The following is a 19,111-nucleotide window of genomic DNA, read 5'->3' as shown; positions in this document are numbered from 1 at the left end:
ATTACAGTGAGGTCATTTACTCCAGAGGAGAATCCACTGCCGCCATTTAATAACTTAATATAGCTTCTATCTGTTTTCCAAATACTTATCTCTACATCCGTGGGCAAATGTACCTCTCACCCCCTCCATCACAGAAGTCTCCCCTTTCCCCCCAGGAAATAGATGCTTTCAGATATCCACACTGGTTATACAAATGTAAGTGACTGTGGAGTTCCCAGCCCCAGTTGGGAGTACACATATATACAATGTAACCTCTTTGCCTAAGTCTAAAGGAAAATGGAAGACCAGGGATCAGATGTATTTTAAGAGCCAGAAGATCTGTATGTCTCCTCTCCTGTGAGATAGTGTCTTCTAGACTTGACAGGAATGCAGCAATCATAAAATCTCAACCACATGTCTGCCTAAACAAGGCAGTTAACACGTCAGCACGGAGGGAGGGACGTTTCATAAGCTGCCGCTCCTAGATGAAGAACTACAGTCCGTTCATGGCGTCTGAGAATGGAGACTCAGCGTTTTCTCCAGGGATCAGCCCACAGGTAGGTTATCCAATCCCGAGTGGCCAGTTCTGAACATGTACGTGTGAGCAACACTAAATGGACTTTACAGGTTGTAGACACACATGTACCTCCACACACATATGCTTGCATACATGTTTAAATAATAACAGTAATTATGGAAGGAGAGGTCATGATTTTGAGAGGGAGTTGAGGGAACAGGAGAGGAGGTGAAGAGGGTGAGGAAGGAATGAGAAAGATATAAATACAGTACCCGAGTATAAAATTCCCCTCCCCCGAATTTAAAATAAACAACAACAACAACAACAACAACAGAAACTTTGACCATGGTTCTAAGGCAATAGTCTACAATGACTCCAAGATTTCCTGGTTTTAAAAAAAAAAAATCTCTGTTCCAACTTCAAAGCCAAGTCCAGCCTTGCTCACCAGGGATCTGTGCCTACTGACTTCTTCCCAAGAAAGGCCGAGTCATCATAAGGTCTGGGGCCGGGAGATGGCACTTACTACCCAAGCCTGATGGCCTGAGTTTGGGTCCCTGGAGCACATGTAATAAAGCCAGCAATGGTGACGTACATCTGTATCCCCAGAACTCCTATGGTGATATGAGAGACCGGGATAGGAGAACTGCCCAGAACCTCATGGGCCCCTTAGAGCACACAGTCCCACTGCAGAAGCAACAGGAGACACTACCTCCCCCCCCCTCAAAAAAAAAAAAAAAAAAAAAAAAAAAAAAAAAAAACAAGGTAGAAGGCCAGAACTGACTCTTGAAAAATTGCCCCTGACCTCTATAATCGCACTGTGACACATGTGCACACACATGCACACACACACACACACTCCTACACACACACACCCCTACACACACAAAGATAAATGAAAAGAAAGCCTGTGTCATCATATCCTTTTAAAATGAATCCACAAAGGACCCATACCAGGATTGTGCCCAAGCAGGTGAAGACATACATTCATAAAAGCTGGCCGACCACATGGGTGCCACTGCCCATAAAGAACAGAGAACTGGTGATAGCTTCAGGCTTAATGTTGAAAATCACCACCCATGAGCATCCAGCACCAGCCTGGCAGGTGCAGGCTCATCTAAAAGGGTCATGGCCGGTGAGAATGCCCCCACTGTATGGGATTTACCATGGTATTAGCATAACTGTAAGCCAAGGAACCCACCCAGGCTGAAGTGGCTCTGCCGGCACCAAAGGGCTCCTTGCTTCTGCAAGCAATACCAGAAGACAGACACAATCCCCGATCTCACACTCCTCTCTTTCTGGCTGAATGGATGCACACTCCAGCAACTAAGGTCTTGGCCACTGTTGGTGACAGTGACTTGTACTGTGAAACCCCAGTGTCTTCTGGAGCCAAGTCAGCACTAGCTTCTGGCTGCAATACTGCCATTGCTCAACAGCAATTTGTCCAGTTGTTACCAACACTGGAGGCTCCTCTTTGCAATTTAACAGTCTCGTAAGCAAGCATGCCAACTAAGACATGTTGTTTTACTGTTGGGATTAATAAGAGGGAAAAAGAGGTATAAGGGTTGGCAGGATGTTGGGGTTCCAAGCTGTTTTGAGAGTGCCACAGATGAAAAACCCCAAGAAGAGATACCTAATTATTTTATTTCTTAATATGCATCATGAAAACACTGTTATCACCTAAGGGGTAATGAGATAAATATGTTTTATTCAATATTTGCCACCACTGCATTACACTTGGCAAACTGTGGCCTCCAAAGAAAAGCTTAGAATTAAAACATGTGTGGCCTGGTTCTTCTGCTTGGTTCTGTGTTGGCTCTGATCCCTTAATTATTATACTTTATTAGTAATTTATTAAAGGCATGTACCTCCCTTACAACCTGACTACCCTAAACAAGAGGGAAGGGAGATTGAGGAGAACAAGAATGAAACCTTCTGTGTATCAGTACCGTGGGGCGAATCCCCTGGCATAATGGACGGTACCTAGCTCAACACCCGCCACCAAATCCTCCATTGGGCAGGAACCTCTGCGTTCTCCTCCTAATCTATGGTTCTTTTTTGCAATACAATATCCTAGGCAGAGTCGCCTATCTTTTGTCTTGGGCTGAAACTCTCTGCGTCTATCTAAGATCTTTATCAGTTTGTAGAGACAAAGTCTCAGTGGGGTCCAGCCACCCAAGACTACTTTGACCTTGGGCCCAGCCTAAGGCATGGTTAGATTCTCTTGACAGCTCTGTACATAACCAGAATGGAAAATAGCTTAGGAATATAGAATAGGAGAGAAATGGAATAGGTGTAGGAACAGGAACACAGATAGAAAGAAGGACAGCAGCAGGGGAGAGGCCAGATGCCCAACTAGATTGGAGGGATGTCCCACGAAGGAGGGGTGTTTTAATCTCAAAGCCCTTTACTATTTGTATCACTTTTCTTTTTTTCTTTTCTTTTCTTTTTTTTTTTTTTTTTTTTTTTTTTTTTTTTTTTTTTGGTTTTTCGAGACAGGGTTTCTCTGTGTAGCCTTGGCTGTCCTGGACTCCCTTTGTAGACCAGGCTGGCCTCGAACTCACAATGATCCGCCTGCCTCTGCCTCCCAAGTGCTTGGATTAAAGATGTGCACCACCACGCCTGGAATTGTATCACCTCTCTATTGCTGTGATAAAACGCCATGACTGGGGCAACTTATCAAAGCAATGGTTTGTTTGGGGCTTATGGTTTCAGAGGGATATGAGCCCACCATCATCATAGCATGGAACCATGGCAGCAGGCAGCGATGGCAGCCGAAGCAGAAGCTGAGGGCTGACATCTTGACACACAAACAGGAAGCAGAAAGAGCAAATGGAAAATGGTGTTAAGTTTTTCAGCTCTCAAAACCCATGCCCAGTGACATACTTCCTCCAGAGAGGCCAGGCATCCTAAGTCTTTACAAAGAGTGCCACACTGGGGACTACATGTTCAAATGCCTGAGGCTATGGAGGAGCCTCTATCAATCAAACCACCACAGCCCTGTAACTCCTACCCATGTTCACCACTCAAGGTGGAGGCCAATGCCTCTGCTACTGCCCACTGGCCGTGCCCTCCTCCCAAGCATGCCAGAGTTGCTTGCAGTTCACCCCGAAGCAGCTAAGCTGTTGACTTGATGATCTCAATTGGGGCCAAAATATGTCCAGAGGTCAGATGCATCCCAGGATCTTTACCTCAGGTTTCCCTGGCAATCAGCACTGTTGACCCATTTAGTTTACTCTTGCTGTGCTGGCGGTACAAGGGCAGAGGCGATCAGCTGACACAAAGACATCGTGACCACAAAGTCTACAATATTTACTATCTGACCTTTTGCCACAAAGTTTGGTACACCTGCTCTAAACGTCCATTGGGAGAGGATGAGCTAGAAGCTTCTACCCCCCAGTTGATGGGGCAGTACAGATTAGTGAGCCACAGTCCTGTGCCGAGCAACATGCTCTTGATATTATTACGAAGAATCAACTGAATCTGAGGAAGGTGGCCTGTGGGGAAAACAGTGCCCACAAAATACTAAGGGTGGAGAGAGATCTGGGAGGAAGTCATGGAATCTATTTCCCACCCACCTGTGGCTTTGTAGGCTTCAACCCTGAATAGCCTGTCATAATCCTGGGCGTTTATTTAAATTAAAGAGGGACATAGATGATTTTCATCCACAGCTACCTTCTGCTGCCTTTGTCACCCTTTTGCACAAAAGCCACTTTGCCAGGTGGCTTTAGACCAGGTGGACGGTATCAGTAGCATGTGCAAATCCATAAAACCAAAGGCATTTTTATTAGGCATTTTTTTCTGGAACATACCATCCCCATCTGCAATGCGGTGGCTTGCCCACTCTGTTTTCAGATCAGCAATGCTTCCATATCAGACTCCCGCCTGATCCTCCCCTCAGCACACACTCCCTACCCCACCTCTAGCTCGGGTCCCACATCCAGCGCCCACATCCTGCTACTTCCAGAATTGCAGAAGAAAGTTCTCCCTGGACCAGAGAGACCGTCACCATGGGCTTGTTTGTACTCATTGTTGAAAGCGCAACTGGTAGGTTTTGAAAAACAACTCCTTATAAGGCATGTAATTACGTTCATAACTTTCTAAAAATTCTAAAAATAAGCCATGCTCTCAGTCTTGCAGGCAGCTGGAACTTGGCAGGTGGGTGGAGAGCCAGGGGCTGCAGGACTGATAAACATTTTGATGGTAAGTGAGTGAGTGAGTCTTAAGCATCAGGCCTGGGGCAGCCATTAGCATCAATTTCTTCTGCTCTTACTCCATACTTCCTCCAGCCTCTGCCCATCCACCTAGTAGGAGAGATAAGACGCAGGAACCCAGGGAGGTCCAGGCAGCATTCAGTTTCCTTCTGAGACACAGGATGCTTGAGAGATGGCCTCTTTAGAGTCTCCCTAGTGATTTCCAAACACTTTTCCGGTTGCATCAATGTCGCAGAACGCTTCTTCCATCTTAAGGGTTGCCTCTCAGGGGCTTATCTGACAGCAGCTGGGTTCTCTGGGGCTAGCAAGGGAATGGGGCCTACTGAAGGACTTCCCCCTGGAGAGATGGGAGTTGGGCCACATTAGACTTATCTCTGGGACCTGCCAGTGGATCTACAATGTGGACACTCAGCCCTGCAAACCCACTAGAACCACATAGGCGGCACTGGAAGGCCATCTGAGCAAAACTGGCCTTAGGGTTTACAAGTGACAGTTCTTCGTGTCATCTGCTGCAGTCAGACGTACCTTCAGTTTCCTAACCTCTGTGCTCAATGTAATGACTCACAAACCTTGCGAGAGGGGTGTGACAGGGACTCTGAGTCCCTAACTTCAAGTAGGTTGGGGCTGTGGGACTCAGTGTGCAAATACAAGGAGAAATCATGGCCACTGTACTGTTGCTACAGTTTTATTCCAAGAAAACATCCTGCACCAGGAGCCAGAGGAAGTTTTCTATAAAGGACCTAATAATACTCCCGACTTCGGGATCCTTGCAGCTCTATCTGGCACCTCTGTGAAGGCATAATATTAATGAACGGGCATGGTTGTATCCTAATAAACCCGTGACTTACCAAAGCAGACCATGAGCCTTTTATCCCTGGGAGGAGACCGAGAGTCAGGCGCCCAGGACTCACAGGGTGAGTTCTCAGAGCCAGTGGCTGCTCTATTACCCGGTGTCATCTGCTTACACTGCGCGAGCCCTAACACACTGTGTCCACTTCAGTTCCTCAGGCGGTTTGGTGAGAACTTCAGTCACCTGCCTGGCTTATGGGAAACTCCTCTAAAAAGTATAATACTCATTCAATGGGGAGTGGCATATATATGCACATACACACACACACACACACACACACACACACACACACACACACACACGTTTGTTTATATAGTTGTGGTTTTATAATATTACAATGCAGTTGAAACATTCCTGTTGTCTAGTGATACCGTAATGGTCATAACATGATAATAAGATACATTTCTTACTTGTTGGTGGTGATATTGGTGCAAGCATGCCTACTGTGGTTCCAGTGCTGGAAAAGTATGGAACAAAAGTCACACACAGAGCATAGTACTTGCCAATGATATTAAATGACTGTGTGATTGGTTTATATATTTTAAAAATTATTTTTCACTTAATTGTGTGTGCATGCACACATGTATACATGTCTCTGATGTGTGCACGCCATCTCTCGCATGTGGAGGTCAGAGGACATTGGTTCTCTCCTTCTAGCACGTGAGTTCTGGAGATCTAACTCTAGCTGTCTGGTTTGGCAGCAAGCACCTTTATTTGCTGGGCCATCTTGCCCACCCTCAATTTACTGCTTACTATAGTGAGCAGTATTACTATTTTAGAGTGTATTCTCCACTTATAAAATGTAATACATGGCAAAGAGCTGCCCTACAGCAACATCCCAGCTCTAGTAGTGTGTGTGTGCGTGTGTGTGTGTGTGTGTGTGTGTGTGCGCGCACATGCGTGCGCTGAGGTACACACGTGTATGTACATGCCTATGGAGGTCAGAGGACAGTCTTGAGCATTGTGCTCAGGTATGCTCCACCCTTGTTTCAGATCAGGTCTCTCATCAGCCTGAAGCGTCACCAAGCAGGCTGGGACCTCCAGCTGAGACCCACCTGTCTACACTAAGCGGTGTTGGGATTATATCACAAACCACTGTGTTGTTTGTTTTAAGTGGGTTCTGGCGAGTCAAACTGAGACCCTAAAGATTACTGACTCAGTCAATTCTCTAGCTCTTTTGAAAAGTGTTTGTGGTCTCACTGTGTAGGCAGGATAGCCTTCACTATTTATACCTGGCTGCTGGTCTGAGTCTCCTGCTTCAGCTAGTGCTGGAATCACAGGCATGGGCTCCCATGCCCATTGTGTGTCTCCTGATGCCCTGTCATCTATGTCTTCTATGTAAGTATTCTCCATCGTGTCCGCACAGTGATAAAATCACCTGATAATGATTTACTCAAAACACGCACCTTCACTAAGTGATGAAACAAGAATTAACCATTTCCTGTCTTACCTAAATAATTTTGAAAGCAAACATAGGAAATTCTTTTCTTAAGCTGGTGTATGTTTATTATATACCATACCATAGCTCACAAGGACATCTTCATGCAAGTATATTATATATTTGAGCATGTTTCTCCCCATAGCTACCTATCCTCCATTCCATTTCCCATTCTTCTTATTAATCCTTTTCATCATCTACAATTTCACTTGTACTTTTATGCCACATACACATTTACAACATATGTATAAACATAGAGTGGACTCTAAGGTCTACCGATCACATGAAATGTGCCACATTACCTGACTTTGACTTAATTTGTTAATACCACTATCTACAGTTGCATTCATTCCCTTGCACACTGTAATTTCATTCATGTCGATAAAATTCCATTATATGTGTGTGTACATATGCCACACTATTTTAACTTATCTGTTAATGGACATATAAGCTGGTGCCATCTGGCTACTGTGAATCATGCAGCAATGAATATGGATGTGTCCTGGTGATATATTTTGGCAAATATGTATCACGTGACAGTTTTGTTTCAGTTGTCGTTATTATTTATTATTATTAATTATTAGTTTGAGGAGTCTCCATGCTGATTTCTAACAGTGGTTGGACTAATTTAAATTCCCATCAGTAGTGTATAAGGATCTACATCCTTGCCAGCATTTGTGGAAATCTTTTCTAACTGCGTATCTGACACAAGATTAATATCTGGGCTAGGATATACAGAGAACTAAAAATAAATACGAAGAGATCAAACAGCCCACTCAATAAATAGGAAAATGAGATGAACAGGCAGTTCTGAAGAGATGAAATACTATATAAATGGCCAATAAACATACGAAAAAATGTTCAACATCAATAGCTATCAGCAAAATGCAAATTAAAGATAAATTAAGATTGCTTCTCACCCGAGTCTGAATGGCAACCACTAAGAAAACATCTGGACTTTTAATAATGGAGTCAGCCCAAATAGCTTTTTACCTCAATATTTTGGTTGTCAGACTTCCGCCCCCAGCAGAACGCTGACATATGGCTGCTACTTGCCATTTGCACAGAGCAGTGGTCCTCTGAGCTCTATGGAGAGCAGAAAGAATTCTTCAGGGTACAAATCAGAGCAGGATGGCCATGTGAGCCTCTGCTGACCCTGAGCTCTAGGAGGCCTGGGCTACCAGCTTCCCAGCTGTTCCCTCTCCACAACCATCAAAATGGACCCAGAGCTCATGGAGAGCCAGGAGTGGCAGTGGCTATCCTCTCATAGAAGGGCACGTGTGATTTTATGCACCTCATTGTTTTCCATGAAAGACCTTCAGTATACAGTGCTGTTGACGCACTTCACAGGGCCCACCCAAGAAGAAAGTCAAGTGTGAGCCTATCTACGGGCTAGGCACCGGACAAAGAGAAGAATGCACCCAGACTCTGCCCTCAAGGGCCTGCGGGACTCTGAGATGGCATAGCCATATGCACACATCAGGATCCATGGAAGCAATGCAGGGATTAACATGTGACCCACCGAGGCGGGAAGCCACAGAGATGGCGTGATCATTGAGGACCGTTACAAGAGAAGGGTGTGCTCCTGTGGATTAGCAGTGAGTGAAGTGAACGACCAACGCAAGGCACAGAGAGAAGAGATTCCTGGAGCTGTGCAGGGGAGGTGGGCGGTGGGTCTCAAGAGGGAGCACAGGCTGAATTGGCACAGGTTAGAAAGGAACCTGGGGCTAAGTCTCACAATGTCATGGGGCGGGGCGGGGTATCTCCAGAGCGAGAAAGATGGGGCTTCCTGCAGGGGGACTCAGGGAGGAAGTGGGGGGTGTATGGAGTCTGCATTTTGGAAGATGGGATATTGCCTTGGTGTAGTTTTATTATTTAATATATGTTATTAGAGGTATATGTGGAATAAAGAATAATGTGAAGAAAGGAAATGAATTACTCTAGCATCTACTGAGTTGAGGCACCTCTCCAAATGAAGCCACCATGCAGGGGAGAAAGTAGTCTGTAGTTTAAAAAAAAAAAAAAGTAGGCCGGTGTGGTGGCGCACGCCTGTAATCTCAGCACTCGGGAGGCAGAGGCAGGCGGATTGCTGTGAGTTCGAGGCCAGCCTGGTCTACAAAGTGAGTCCAGGACAGCCAAGGCTAACACAGAGAGACCTTGTCTCGGGAAAAAAAAAAAAAAGTAGACAAGAGTTTCGACAGCAGACATGTAACTGTTGGCTGCAGCTCTGGGGAAGGAGGACACTCCCCAGGGAGGGTAGATGTGGCGGGAAGAGAATGCAAGAACACAGGTGTTTATGTGAGGGATAGTGGGAACTAGCAAGAAAAGTACTCAGGCTGGACCAGATGGGTCAGTGGAAGGGGCACTCGGAGAGTCGTAGAGTTAGCAGTGTCGAGTGCTGATGCAGGGCCAGGAAGGATGCTAAACAACGGTCAGGCATTGTGGCCATAGCAACAGAGGGAGACGTAGAGGTCGGCTGCAGGTTGTTAGGCACATCTAACACGAGGAAGCAACAAAGTCCTAGTGGCAAGAGCGGAGCAGACAGGGTCTTTGAGAGCAGTGCTAGAAGACAGGGCAGAGAAGGGGGTCATCCGGGTCTCACTGCAGCTCCTGCTGCTCTCTGTCCCACAAAGGCCCCAGGAGGAGCAAGCAAACTGGTGCTTCTTGCTGCCTCAAGAGCAGAGTGAGGCCTATACTCCTCCCAGCAGGCCCTTCTCCTAATGCCCTGCCCCTCTCATGATGATCTGACTCTGGAATGAATCGCAGACACCCTCTAGTCTCAAGCCTATAGAACTTCCTGTTCTGGTTATTCGGCGCCCAGAAGGCAAGCTGCTGTTCTGAGGATGCGCCAGGAGAAGGACCGGGATTCCCATTCTCCTAGCCTTTCCTATCCCTGGCACTGGTCTACAGGATGTGAAATCAGGGCCTGCCCACTCCAGGCCCCAAAGGCCTGGATCTTAGCTAACCTTACATTAGTACCACTTCTCTTCCTGCCCCCCTCCTCCTTAAAACTCAGGCTGACCCCTGACCTGCCTGGCTTCCTTATCCTGCACCTGAGCTTGGCAAAGTGCCACCCTACGCCCCACTGTACAATCTAGCACAAGAACATTGCTGTAACTACCTAGAGTGAATAAAACAGATGGCACTACTAAAAACAAAACAAAACAAAAAACAATGGCCTTTTCTTTTTGCTCAGTGGCAATATCAATGAAGTTCCAGGCCAAAGCCCTTGCTGGAGACTAAACTCAGGTCACACTGATGCTAGGTAACTGTTCTACCACTGAATGCAAGTCCTAAAAAGTTAATGCTGTAAATATCTTATGCCACGCGGGGCCATATAGTCCCTTTGGATTTCTCTTCTTCCTCTACCTACACCAGCGTCCTGCTTTGAGTTGTTGTTGTTTTAAAGCTCTTTTAAAATATAAAAACTGGGAGTTGGGGTAGTGGTGGCAAACGCCTTTAATTCCAGAATTCAGGAGGCAGAAGCAGGTGGATTTCTGTGAGTACACAGGCAGTCTAACCTATGGAGTGAGTTCTAGGCCAGTTATGGAATCTGTACTGAGACGCTGTCTCAGAAGAAAGAAAGAAAGAAAGAAAGAAAGAAAGAAAGAGTAGAAAGAAAGAGTAGATAGATAGATAAATAGATAATTGACCACAAAATAAAACACACAAACAAAAATCAAAACTGATTGCTTCCTAGTTGGTTCGAGTGCTTGCCTAGGATGCACGAAAGCCTGGGTTCACTCCCCAGGCCCCAGGTGTAATAGTGGGTGCTTGTTATCCCAACACTCAGGAGGTGAGGGCAGGGAGATGAAAAGTTTAAGGTTATTCTTGGCTATATAGCTATCCTGAGCTATACAGAAAGTATGAGGCTAACCTTAGCTACCAAAATATACCTTAAAGAGAGGCAGAAAAATAAATGCTGGGGGCTGGTGCTATTCTGCCGGAACTGGTGTCTGAATTTTCTCCGTTCCAGGTGACAATAACTGGCCCCAAGTGGACTCTAGCAGAGGTCCCCAGATGCCTCTGGTGAGGTAGGAATACAGAGCTGGCCTGGCTTGGTTATGTCATGGCTGACAGGGTTGATGGTTTATGGGATGTTAAGCAATAGCAGAGGCTCTTGGTTTCCACCCCCCGCCCCTGCCTTATCTACAATCCCTTCTTTTCAGGAGCTCCAGGGCCCAGCGCAGCACTGAAACGCAGAATCAGAATCAGGAAGCAGATGAAGTCAGCACAGCTCCCGAGCCTCAGGAGTAACTCTCCCACATCGTGAGCTGGTAGTTGAGGCCCTGATCCCCGAGCAACAGTCCGTTCTTGCACACTCCGTGTGTAACCGCTATGGTGAGACACAACTGTCACGTCACCTCACAGGGAACTGAGATCCCTAAAGACGAATCTAGTTATTTCCCCCGGGGCTGTTCAGTAGGGTTGTATGGGCTCAGCAGCTCTCCAAAGGAGACAGCCAGAGAGAAGCCTGCCTTTCTGCCTTGTCCCTGCCCCTCCACTGCACTGCATAGCACCCAAGGGGGAGTGATGAGGAAGGACGGTCACAGTGGTTCCCCTTAGTGGTGAGGTAACCTGCACAGCAGAGGGAAATGAGATGACGAGGAAGACAGGAGGTACAATCACAACTGGGGGACAATTCACAGGGACAGCCCAACCTTGGAAGAGGACTAGACAGGCTTCAGGCTTCACAATCCTCACGACATTCTGTCTCAGAAGCAAGGGGCTCCTGTTGACCTTTCTTAAGTCCTTTCTATAGACGCCACAGCCCTCTGGCTTCCTTTCATCCTAAGGCAACAGAGAGCAAGCCAGGCCACCATTGGCCGCCACGGATGCTCTGAGCATGCGTGGATCAGGCCTGCAACTACATCACCTTTACAACAGGCGTTCAGGATGAGGTTGCTTAACCAGCAGTGGAGCCAGCTTGGGTTCCAGCTGCCCTTCCTGACGGAAGGCTGTCTTATCCTGTTTTATCTACTAGCAGTGAGTCCTATAAGACATGTGGCCTTCCTGAAGCCAGCCTGGCTGTTAGCAGAAGTCAACACAGTGTCCAGCAAGTAGGTCCCATGCAGACACCTGTGTGGACTGTCCTATGAAGACAGTCCAGTGGTCAGTGGGGGGTTCAGAAATCACCAGCATCAACATGTTCCTTTTGTAAAGAAGCCATGATTCTGAAAAACTTCCAAACCTATCAGCCCAATACAATATCCTGGAGGCAGGAGAGGGTCGCACACCTCCAAGTCCCTGTGGATCCCAGATGACCATCCTCTCCCACCTCCCCCCTCCCCAGGGCCCAAGAACTCAGTCAATTACGAGGTCCTGAGTTATAACCTGAACAGGCACGATGGGGTGCGAGGGGAGAAAAGTTTGACTGTTGTGAATCACCAACCAGGCCCAGAAGCAGAACTGCTTACTGTGGACTGTGGAGTCTGAGGGCTTCAAGTTGTCCTTTTTTTCTCTGCTCACGATGTCTGTGTTGGCACATGATGGTTTGGTGAGCAGAGATGGTCACTCCCAGTTGCTATTGGCCCTCATAGGAACAGGGTATTTATCAATAGCAAAGATTAATAAAAAACCTGAAGAGATTAATACATGAAGAAAGGTGAGGCCAATGGTCAGGCCAAAGACCACCACCCCTCTTACAGAAATATGTACCAACAGTCTGGTGGGTTTTTAAAAAAATTATTATTTTTTTTTTTTATTGTCAACTTGGCACAACCCAGGGTCCCCTGGGAAGAGGGACTCTTCAATAGAAAAGTTGCCTTGATCAGAGTGCTTGTGGCCATGTCTACAAGAGATTGTTGTAAGTGATGATTAATGTGGGGGGACCTAGCCCACTGTGGGCAGCGCCACCCCTAGGTGGGTGGGTCTGGGCTGCGTAAGAAAGAGAGCCGATCATGAACTAGGCAATGAGTTGGGGAGAGAGTGCGTGAGCAAGCCAGGATGCAGTATTCCTCCATGGTTTCTGCTTCAGTTCCTGTCTGCGTTTCTGCCCTGACTTCCTTCCACGACGGGCTGTGACCTGGAAGTATAAGCTAAAGATCCCATTTCCTTCCTCAAGTTGTTTTTCATCATGGGGTATCAGAGAGTAAACTAGAGCAAGGCCTAAGGGCCTGAACAAAATGGGTGGGGGCAGAGGAGCATGTAAGTCATGGCCAACAAACGCTCCAGCCATCACCATGTCTTGGTTTGTGCTGGTCAAAGTGTATGACACGAGGTAGGGGTGCTTGTGTGTGTGTGTGTGTGTGTGTACAGGGTTACATTCATAAATACATCATGCTTGTGTGTGCGTAGCGTGTATGTGTGTGTGTGTGTGCGTAGCGTGTGTGTGTGTGTGTGTGCAGGTGTACAGATGTGCCCAGTAGTCATGTGACGGGCAGTTGCAGTTTTACGCTGATGTACCTTATGTAACAAAACTGCAATTCTCTAGAAGTTCAGTAATTTCATTTTATTTGTTAAGATCTTTTTGAGGCCAACTGTGGTGGCTCATGTCTTTAACTTAGGAGGGAAGAGGAAGGTAGAATTTCTTTGAGTTCAAAGCTAGCCTAGACTATATAGTGAGTTCCAGGCCAGCCAGAGCTACATAGGGAAATTCTGCCTAAAAAAAAAAGTTATTTATTTCATTTTATGTATCAGACTGTCTTGCTTTCATGTATGTATGTGCACCATGTATGTGTCTGGTGCCTGTGGATGTCAGAAGACGCCCTGGATCCCCTGGAACTGGAGCTACAGATGGTGGTAAGCTACCACGTGGGTGCTGGGAACTGAAACGGGGCCTGTTCTAAGAGTTACACATGCTTTTAACTGCTAAGCCACTGCTTCCGCCCCCTTTAGAAGATGATTCTACATACAACTGTATCCAAGTCAACTGAAAAATTGAGAACTAAAGCCAGTTGCTTATTGGCTCTTTGCCCAGTTTAGCCATGTTCTGGTGCCATTCCTCTGAAGCACGGCCATGACCATCAGAGGTGGCCCTGGAGAGGAAGCAAAGCGGGATGCGCAGATGGACCTCAGGGTAAGAAAGTGCAAAGAGGGCAAAGACTGGCCTCCCCCACTCCACCTATGCACAGTTGCCTTGTCCTGGAACATGATAAGCTTGGAGGACAGTGGCCCACACCTCCAGGAGGCACACTGTTTCCCCTCAGTTGCAGTGGAAATTTGGTGGTGCAGGAGAGACCCCTTCCTCCCTTCCTGGCATTCATAAAGGAGACACTTTCCCCGGTTGGCAGGTTTCCTGGAGTTTCAGGTCATTATTACCCTATGTTCTTTAAGCATCGTACTTTGGCTACTTAAGTCTACCAATAGACTACTGAAAATATAATACATGGTATGTTTAGAAATAGAAGGATCTATAGAAATAATGGTGGTGAAGGACTAAGCAGGGTAGCTATCTCTGCTTCTTTATTCTACTGAAAGGAAATTTCACAGAGTTGCTCAAAATGTCCCACCCAAGACTCTTCCTGGGACAGACATACTGAATATCAGTAAGTGAGGAATTTCCAAGTTGACTGAGCGTTACTTCAACACTGTATCTAAAACCACTGGCAATTGCCTCGCACCCGGAGGCCAACATGCGCATGCCTACAAGGCTCTTGGTGCCGAGTGGTTGCCCGAAAGGAGAGGCCCTAGCCACCCACAGTAGTTCTGGCGTGGCTTCCTTTATGATCTCTCAGGACTCCAGGATGCTAGGCATAGAATAGGACCCCTGTGAATCATGGACGTTGGCCATGGGCTCTGGGAATTACCTGGGTGGGTATGGTGCAGGTCAGATGGGCGAGCTCCCCAATCCTGGCTGCAGCGCGTGGGTCGCTGGAACTTATCAGCACCGGAGCGCTAATCTCCATGGAGTGCCTGTGGCTGGCAGCCTGGGAGGACTTGTGCGTCACACTGAGTGCAGTGAAGGAATGGCGCTTCTTGGCGTTCTTCTTGCTGTCCACGCGTCGTTGAAAGGCACTGACTGCCCCGGAGCTACTTAGGGTGGGCCCTGGGGCCATGCTGGCTACTGTGCCGGGGTCGGAGGACAAGAGAGCATCATAGTTGTATGCAGTGGCGGCGGCAGGGCACAGCTTGTCCATCTCAATGAGTTGCTTGGCAGAGTCGTTGAGCTAGGTGAAGAGAGAGAGAGAGAGAGAGAGAGAGAGAGAGAGAGAGAGAGAGAGAGAGAGAGAGAGAGAGAGGAGAGGGGGGGGAGAGAGAGAGAGAGAGAGAGAGAGAGAGAGAGAGAGAGAGAGAGAGAGGAGAGAGAGAGAACTTCGTTACATAAATGACATAAATGTCAGCTGCCCTGCACCCTCCCCTCGGCCTCCCAGCCCTGGCCTGAGCTCTCACTTAGAGAGTGATGTGGAGGTTGGTGCTGTTGAAGGAGAAGGGTGAGGAAGAAGAGGAATATGAATCCATTCTTTCAGCCCCTGTAGCATGTCAAACTCCCAAGGCTTCATTTTCAACATGAAGCTGATGGGCATTGATGCCACCAATTGTGTTCTTTTCATCCTAGGATCACGTCTCTTCCCTGTGTGCCTGTAAGGTTCCCCCCGCCCCCATTATGTCTCAAAGTAAAAGGAGCTTTAAGAAAAAAAGAAAAGACAGAAAATGATGTGTTTATGCTCTTACCTGCATACCCCCTTTCCCTCTCTCACTCCCCCGTCCCCTCTCTCTTTCTTCCTCTCTCTGCCTATTTGTCTCTCTTTCTCTGGGGTACCCCTCCTTCCCACTTTCCTTCTCCCCTCCCTCCCATGCTCACTTAATAAACCTCATATAATCTGAAAGAAAAGGATGTGTTTACAAGAAAGCAGGAATGCTTGCCATGGGTTTTGTTGAAAACGTTTCTGGGGGTCACTCAAAGGCATAGAAGGCAGAGGGGGCTTCTAGGGCTGCTACCTTGGTCCTTATCTTTCTCAGTGGCTTGGCATTTCTTGGCACACTGTACAGCTCTATGGAGAGGAACAGTAGGCCAAGGAAGCCAGCATCTTCAGAAAATTCTAGGCATTCTGAGGTACACCTGACCTGGTGTCCTGGAGATGCTCATTGGTCTGTCACAAGAGGACCAAGGATACCGAGGGATGATAGAATGACCGAGTACCCGCTGTGTCTATCTAGACTGAGATGATGCAGTGAACAATGACTTGCTTTACGTCACTTCCTCTGCTAGAGGGCCTCAAATGCCCATTTCCCCTGTTAGATTACATATGTGCTGTAGGACACAAATTGTTTTAAGTATATATGATTATCTGAATATCCTCACTGCGCATTCTAATGGATTCCTTTTCATCTCCAGGTTTATTAATTTGACTTTTCTCTATCTTTTAATTTGGCTAAAGGTTTGTCAATCTGGTTGATTTTTCTCAAAGAACCAATCCTTAATTTCCTTGATTCTTTGTGGTTTTTTTTTTTTTTTTTTTTTTTTTTTTTTTTTTTTTTTTTTTGCTTGTTTGTTTCTATGTCACTGATTTCAGCCCTGTGTTTGATTACAGGAAATGACTCTTACAAGGTTGAAATAAACTCTGACAGTGTCAGCAGTTTCTTCTGGAATAGTGCCTGCTTCCCCTCTCCCCAACATTCTGGGAAACTCTTGCTAGCTTAGACACAGCTCTGACTGCCAGGCTAACATCCGGAGTGCCTTTGCTGTGTCTCTGGAACCGATAAGATTCGAACCAAGAGACATGTAGTTTCTGGTACATTATACAAGGCTAAGTTTTGTCAGATACAATGAACAAGCTGACCAGGACCCATGGCTGTAGCACGGGGTCCCAGAGTGTGAAGTAGAGCAGGCCAGATGTGCATGTAGGCATCCATAATTTCATCTTTCTTAACAATTGGATAATGTTACACTGCGCAAAGGCACCACATATTTTTATCCATTAATGCGATGAGGCTCCCCTAGTGTTTCCATTTCCTGGCTATTGTGAAGAGAACAGCAATGAACACGCATGAGCGACTGTCTCTAGAGTAAGACATGGAGTGCTTTGCCCAAGAACGGTTTAACTGGATTGTTTCATGGACCTAGTTCTAGCTTTCTGAGAAGCGACCACACTGATTTCCACAGTAGCTATGGAGTAAGTGGCCCCCTTTCCCCACACCTGTGCCAGCCTTTATCCTCATTTTTGTTTGTCCACTTGTTTTAATCTTAGCCACTCTGACCATGGCAAGATGAAATCTAAAAGTACTTTTAATTTGCATTTCCCAATCGTCTAAGGATGTTGAACATTAAAAAAAAAAAAAAGTTTCTTAGACATTTAACTTTCAAATTCTGGGAATTTTGTTTAGTTCCATGTCTTAATTTTTTTAATTGGTTGGGGTTTTTTTTTCTCTTCTTCGTAAAAATTTTAAGAGAATCTCATACCTAAATTCTATGTTTATGTCATTTTCCCTCTCCTCACTCCATGCCACCAGCATTATTCCAAAATCCATGACTTCTTTAAGTACTATTATAGCTATATCTGTGTGTATAAATGCATAAATGCAGCCTGCTGAGTCCCTTCAGCCACTTACATGTATATGTGACTATGGCTGACCACTTGGAATTGGATATCATATCAGGGGCTTGGTTTTTTGTTTGTTTGTTTTGTTTTTTTTGTTTTGTTTTGTAGGTGATTGATTCTCTCAGAAGCCATTAATTGCCAGGAGTTTTTCATCTAGAAAAAGGGCCTTGTGAGACAACCCCCATCCACTTTGGCACGTCCACTGGTGGTGGTTTTATTTTTTGGGGGGGGGGGTCTCATTTAGGTAAGCATATTGTCCAGATTTCATGAATGCTCCTTCCTTGCTATATACAGGGACACTACTTCACAGCATACGCCCTGGTCCTCTGGCTCTTAAAGTGTTTTCACTCCCTGGCTCGTAGTGCAGATGTATAAATTAGAATGGAGTCCTCCGTGGTTAATTGTTTTCTGCATTGTTACCTGCTGTGGATTTGTGTAATGGTCTCCATCTGTAGCCAAGGGGTGAGAGCTACACTTACATCTGGGTATGATAAGTGTTAAGAATGTAGTCAAGCATTACACTAGCTTAGGAAACTGGAAGCAGCAGGTTTTACTCTAGGGTCCTGGGCTGCACTAGCCATGGGTAGTTGTGTAGTCCCTCCTACTGAACAGCCTCTAAGTCTGATTGGGTGGCTATTGGCTACTCCTAGGATGTAGGCGCCACTATTGTACCTTTTAGGATATCTTGCTATTGTGGTCACTGTTGCAGCTTGTAGGCAGTAGATCTGTAGGACTATTGATTGTTTTTGTCTCCATTGGCAGCCCACACAGCTCCTTCTAAGTCAGATCCAGCTTAATTCTTTGACAGCCTGTATCCTAACTGTGCGGTGTCTTCAGCTATAAGGCTGAAGACTTCTCGAGGAAATGAAGGGTAATAGTAAAAACCTATATTGTTTTAGGAGTATCTTAGGCTCCCCTAACTAAAAACTCAAAAGGAAGTTTCTCATGTCTGGTACTGGGGGTTTTGTTAAATAGTATATTGCTATTTGGGGGAATACTGACACTTTAAAGGACATATAAATGCATGCAGGCATACATACACACAATACACACATACATACATGTGTGTATGTACGTGTGTGTAATTTTAAGGAAACATAAAGCAATATAACTTCTTGTGGCTTTTTCAAACATCCTTAGTGCTATTCAGCTGTTCTCCCTCCATTTCCTATTGTCCTTGTCCTAGTTAAAGCTGGTCCCCCACTTTCCCCTTCTGCCTCTGTAGCCACTGTCCCTTCCTCTAGGGCACCTTCTTGCCCTATGACAAAAGGTTCTTGGAAAACTGGTGTTCTACATGAAGAAGAATGACATCAGCTCACACCTGTGACATTGCACAGAAACTTAACTCCAAATGGATCAAAGACCTAAATGCGAAACCTGAAACACAGACAATTCTAGAAGAAAATATAAACAGAACCCTACATGATGTAGATGAAGGAAAAGAACTTCTTAAATGGGGCTTCATTTGCCTACGAATTGAGGCCAACAGTTGACAGGTGCTATTTTTATAGTATTTATCAAAATTTTTAGACAATAATTTTTAAGTAAACATTTTATTTTTTTTACATATACATTTATATTATTACACATATATACAATAAAATACCTACGGCAAGAAGAACCATGAGACAACCA

At 46.0% G+C, this 19,111-nt stretch overlaps 2 protein-coding genes across 2 annotated transcripts in view; both read right to left on the bottom strand.

Moving 5' to 3' along the window:
- Ranbp2 (RAN binding protein 2) overlaps nucleotides 1-19,111 on the bottom strand; it is a 531,879-nt gene that overhangs the window by 17,425 nt on the left and 495,343 nt on the right. The gene's annotated exons all lie outside the window — the stretch shown is intronic.
- Sh3rf3 (SH3 domain containing ring finger 3) overlaps nucleotides 1-19,111 on the bottom strand; it is a 292,558-nt gene that overhangs the window by 63,785 nt on the left and 209,662 nt on the right. The window contains exon 4 of the mRNA XM_051153081.1: nucleotides 14,744-15,103. Within this exon, the coding sequence (XP_051009038.1) occupies nucleotides 14,744-15,103 (360 nt within the window). The remainder of the gene's footprint in view (nucleotides 1-14,743; nucleotides 15,104-19,111) is intronic.

The sequence above is a fragment of the Acomys russatus genome, chromosome 11 (genome assembly GCF_903995435.1).
Source record: "Acomys russatus chromosome 11, mAcoRus1.1, whole genome shotgun sequence".
In the NCBI taxonomy this organism is placed as follows: Eukaryota; Metazoa; Chordata; class Mammalia; order Rodentia; family Muridae; genus Acomys; species Acomys russatus.
This window is presented reverse-complemented; position numbering and strand designations above follow the sequence as displayed.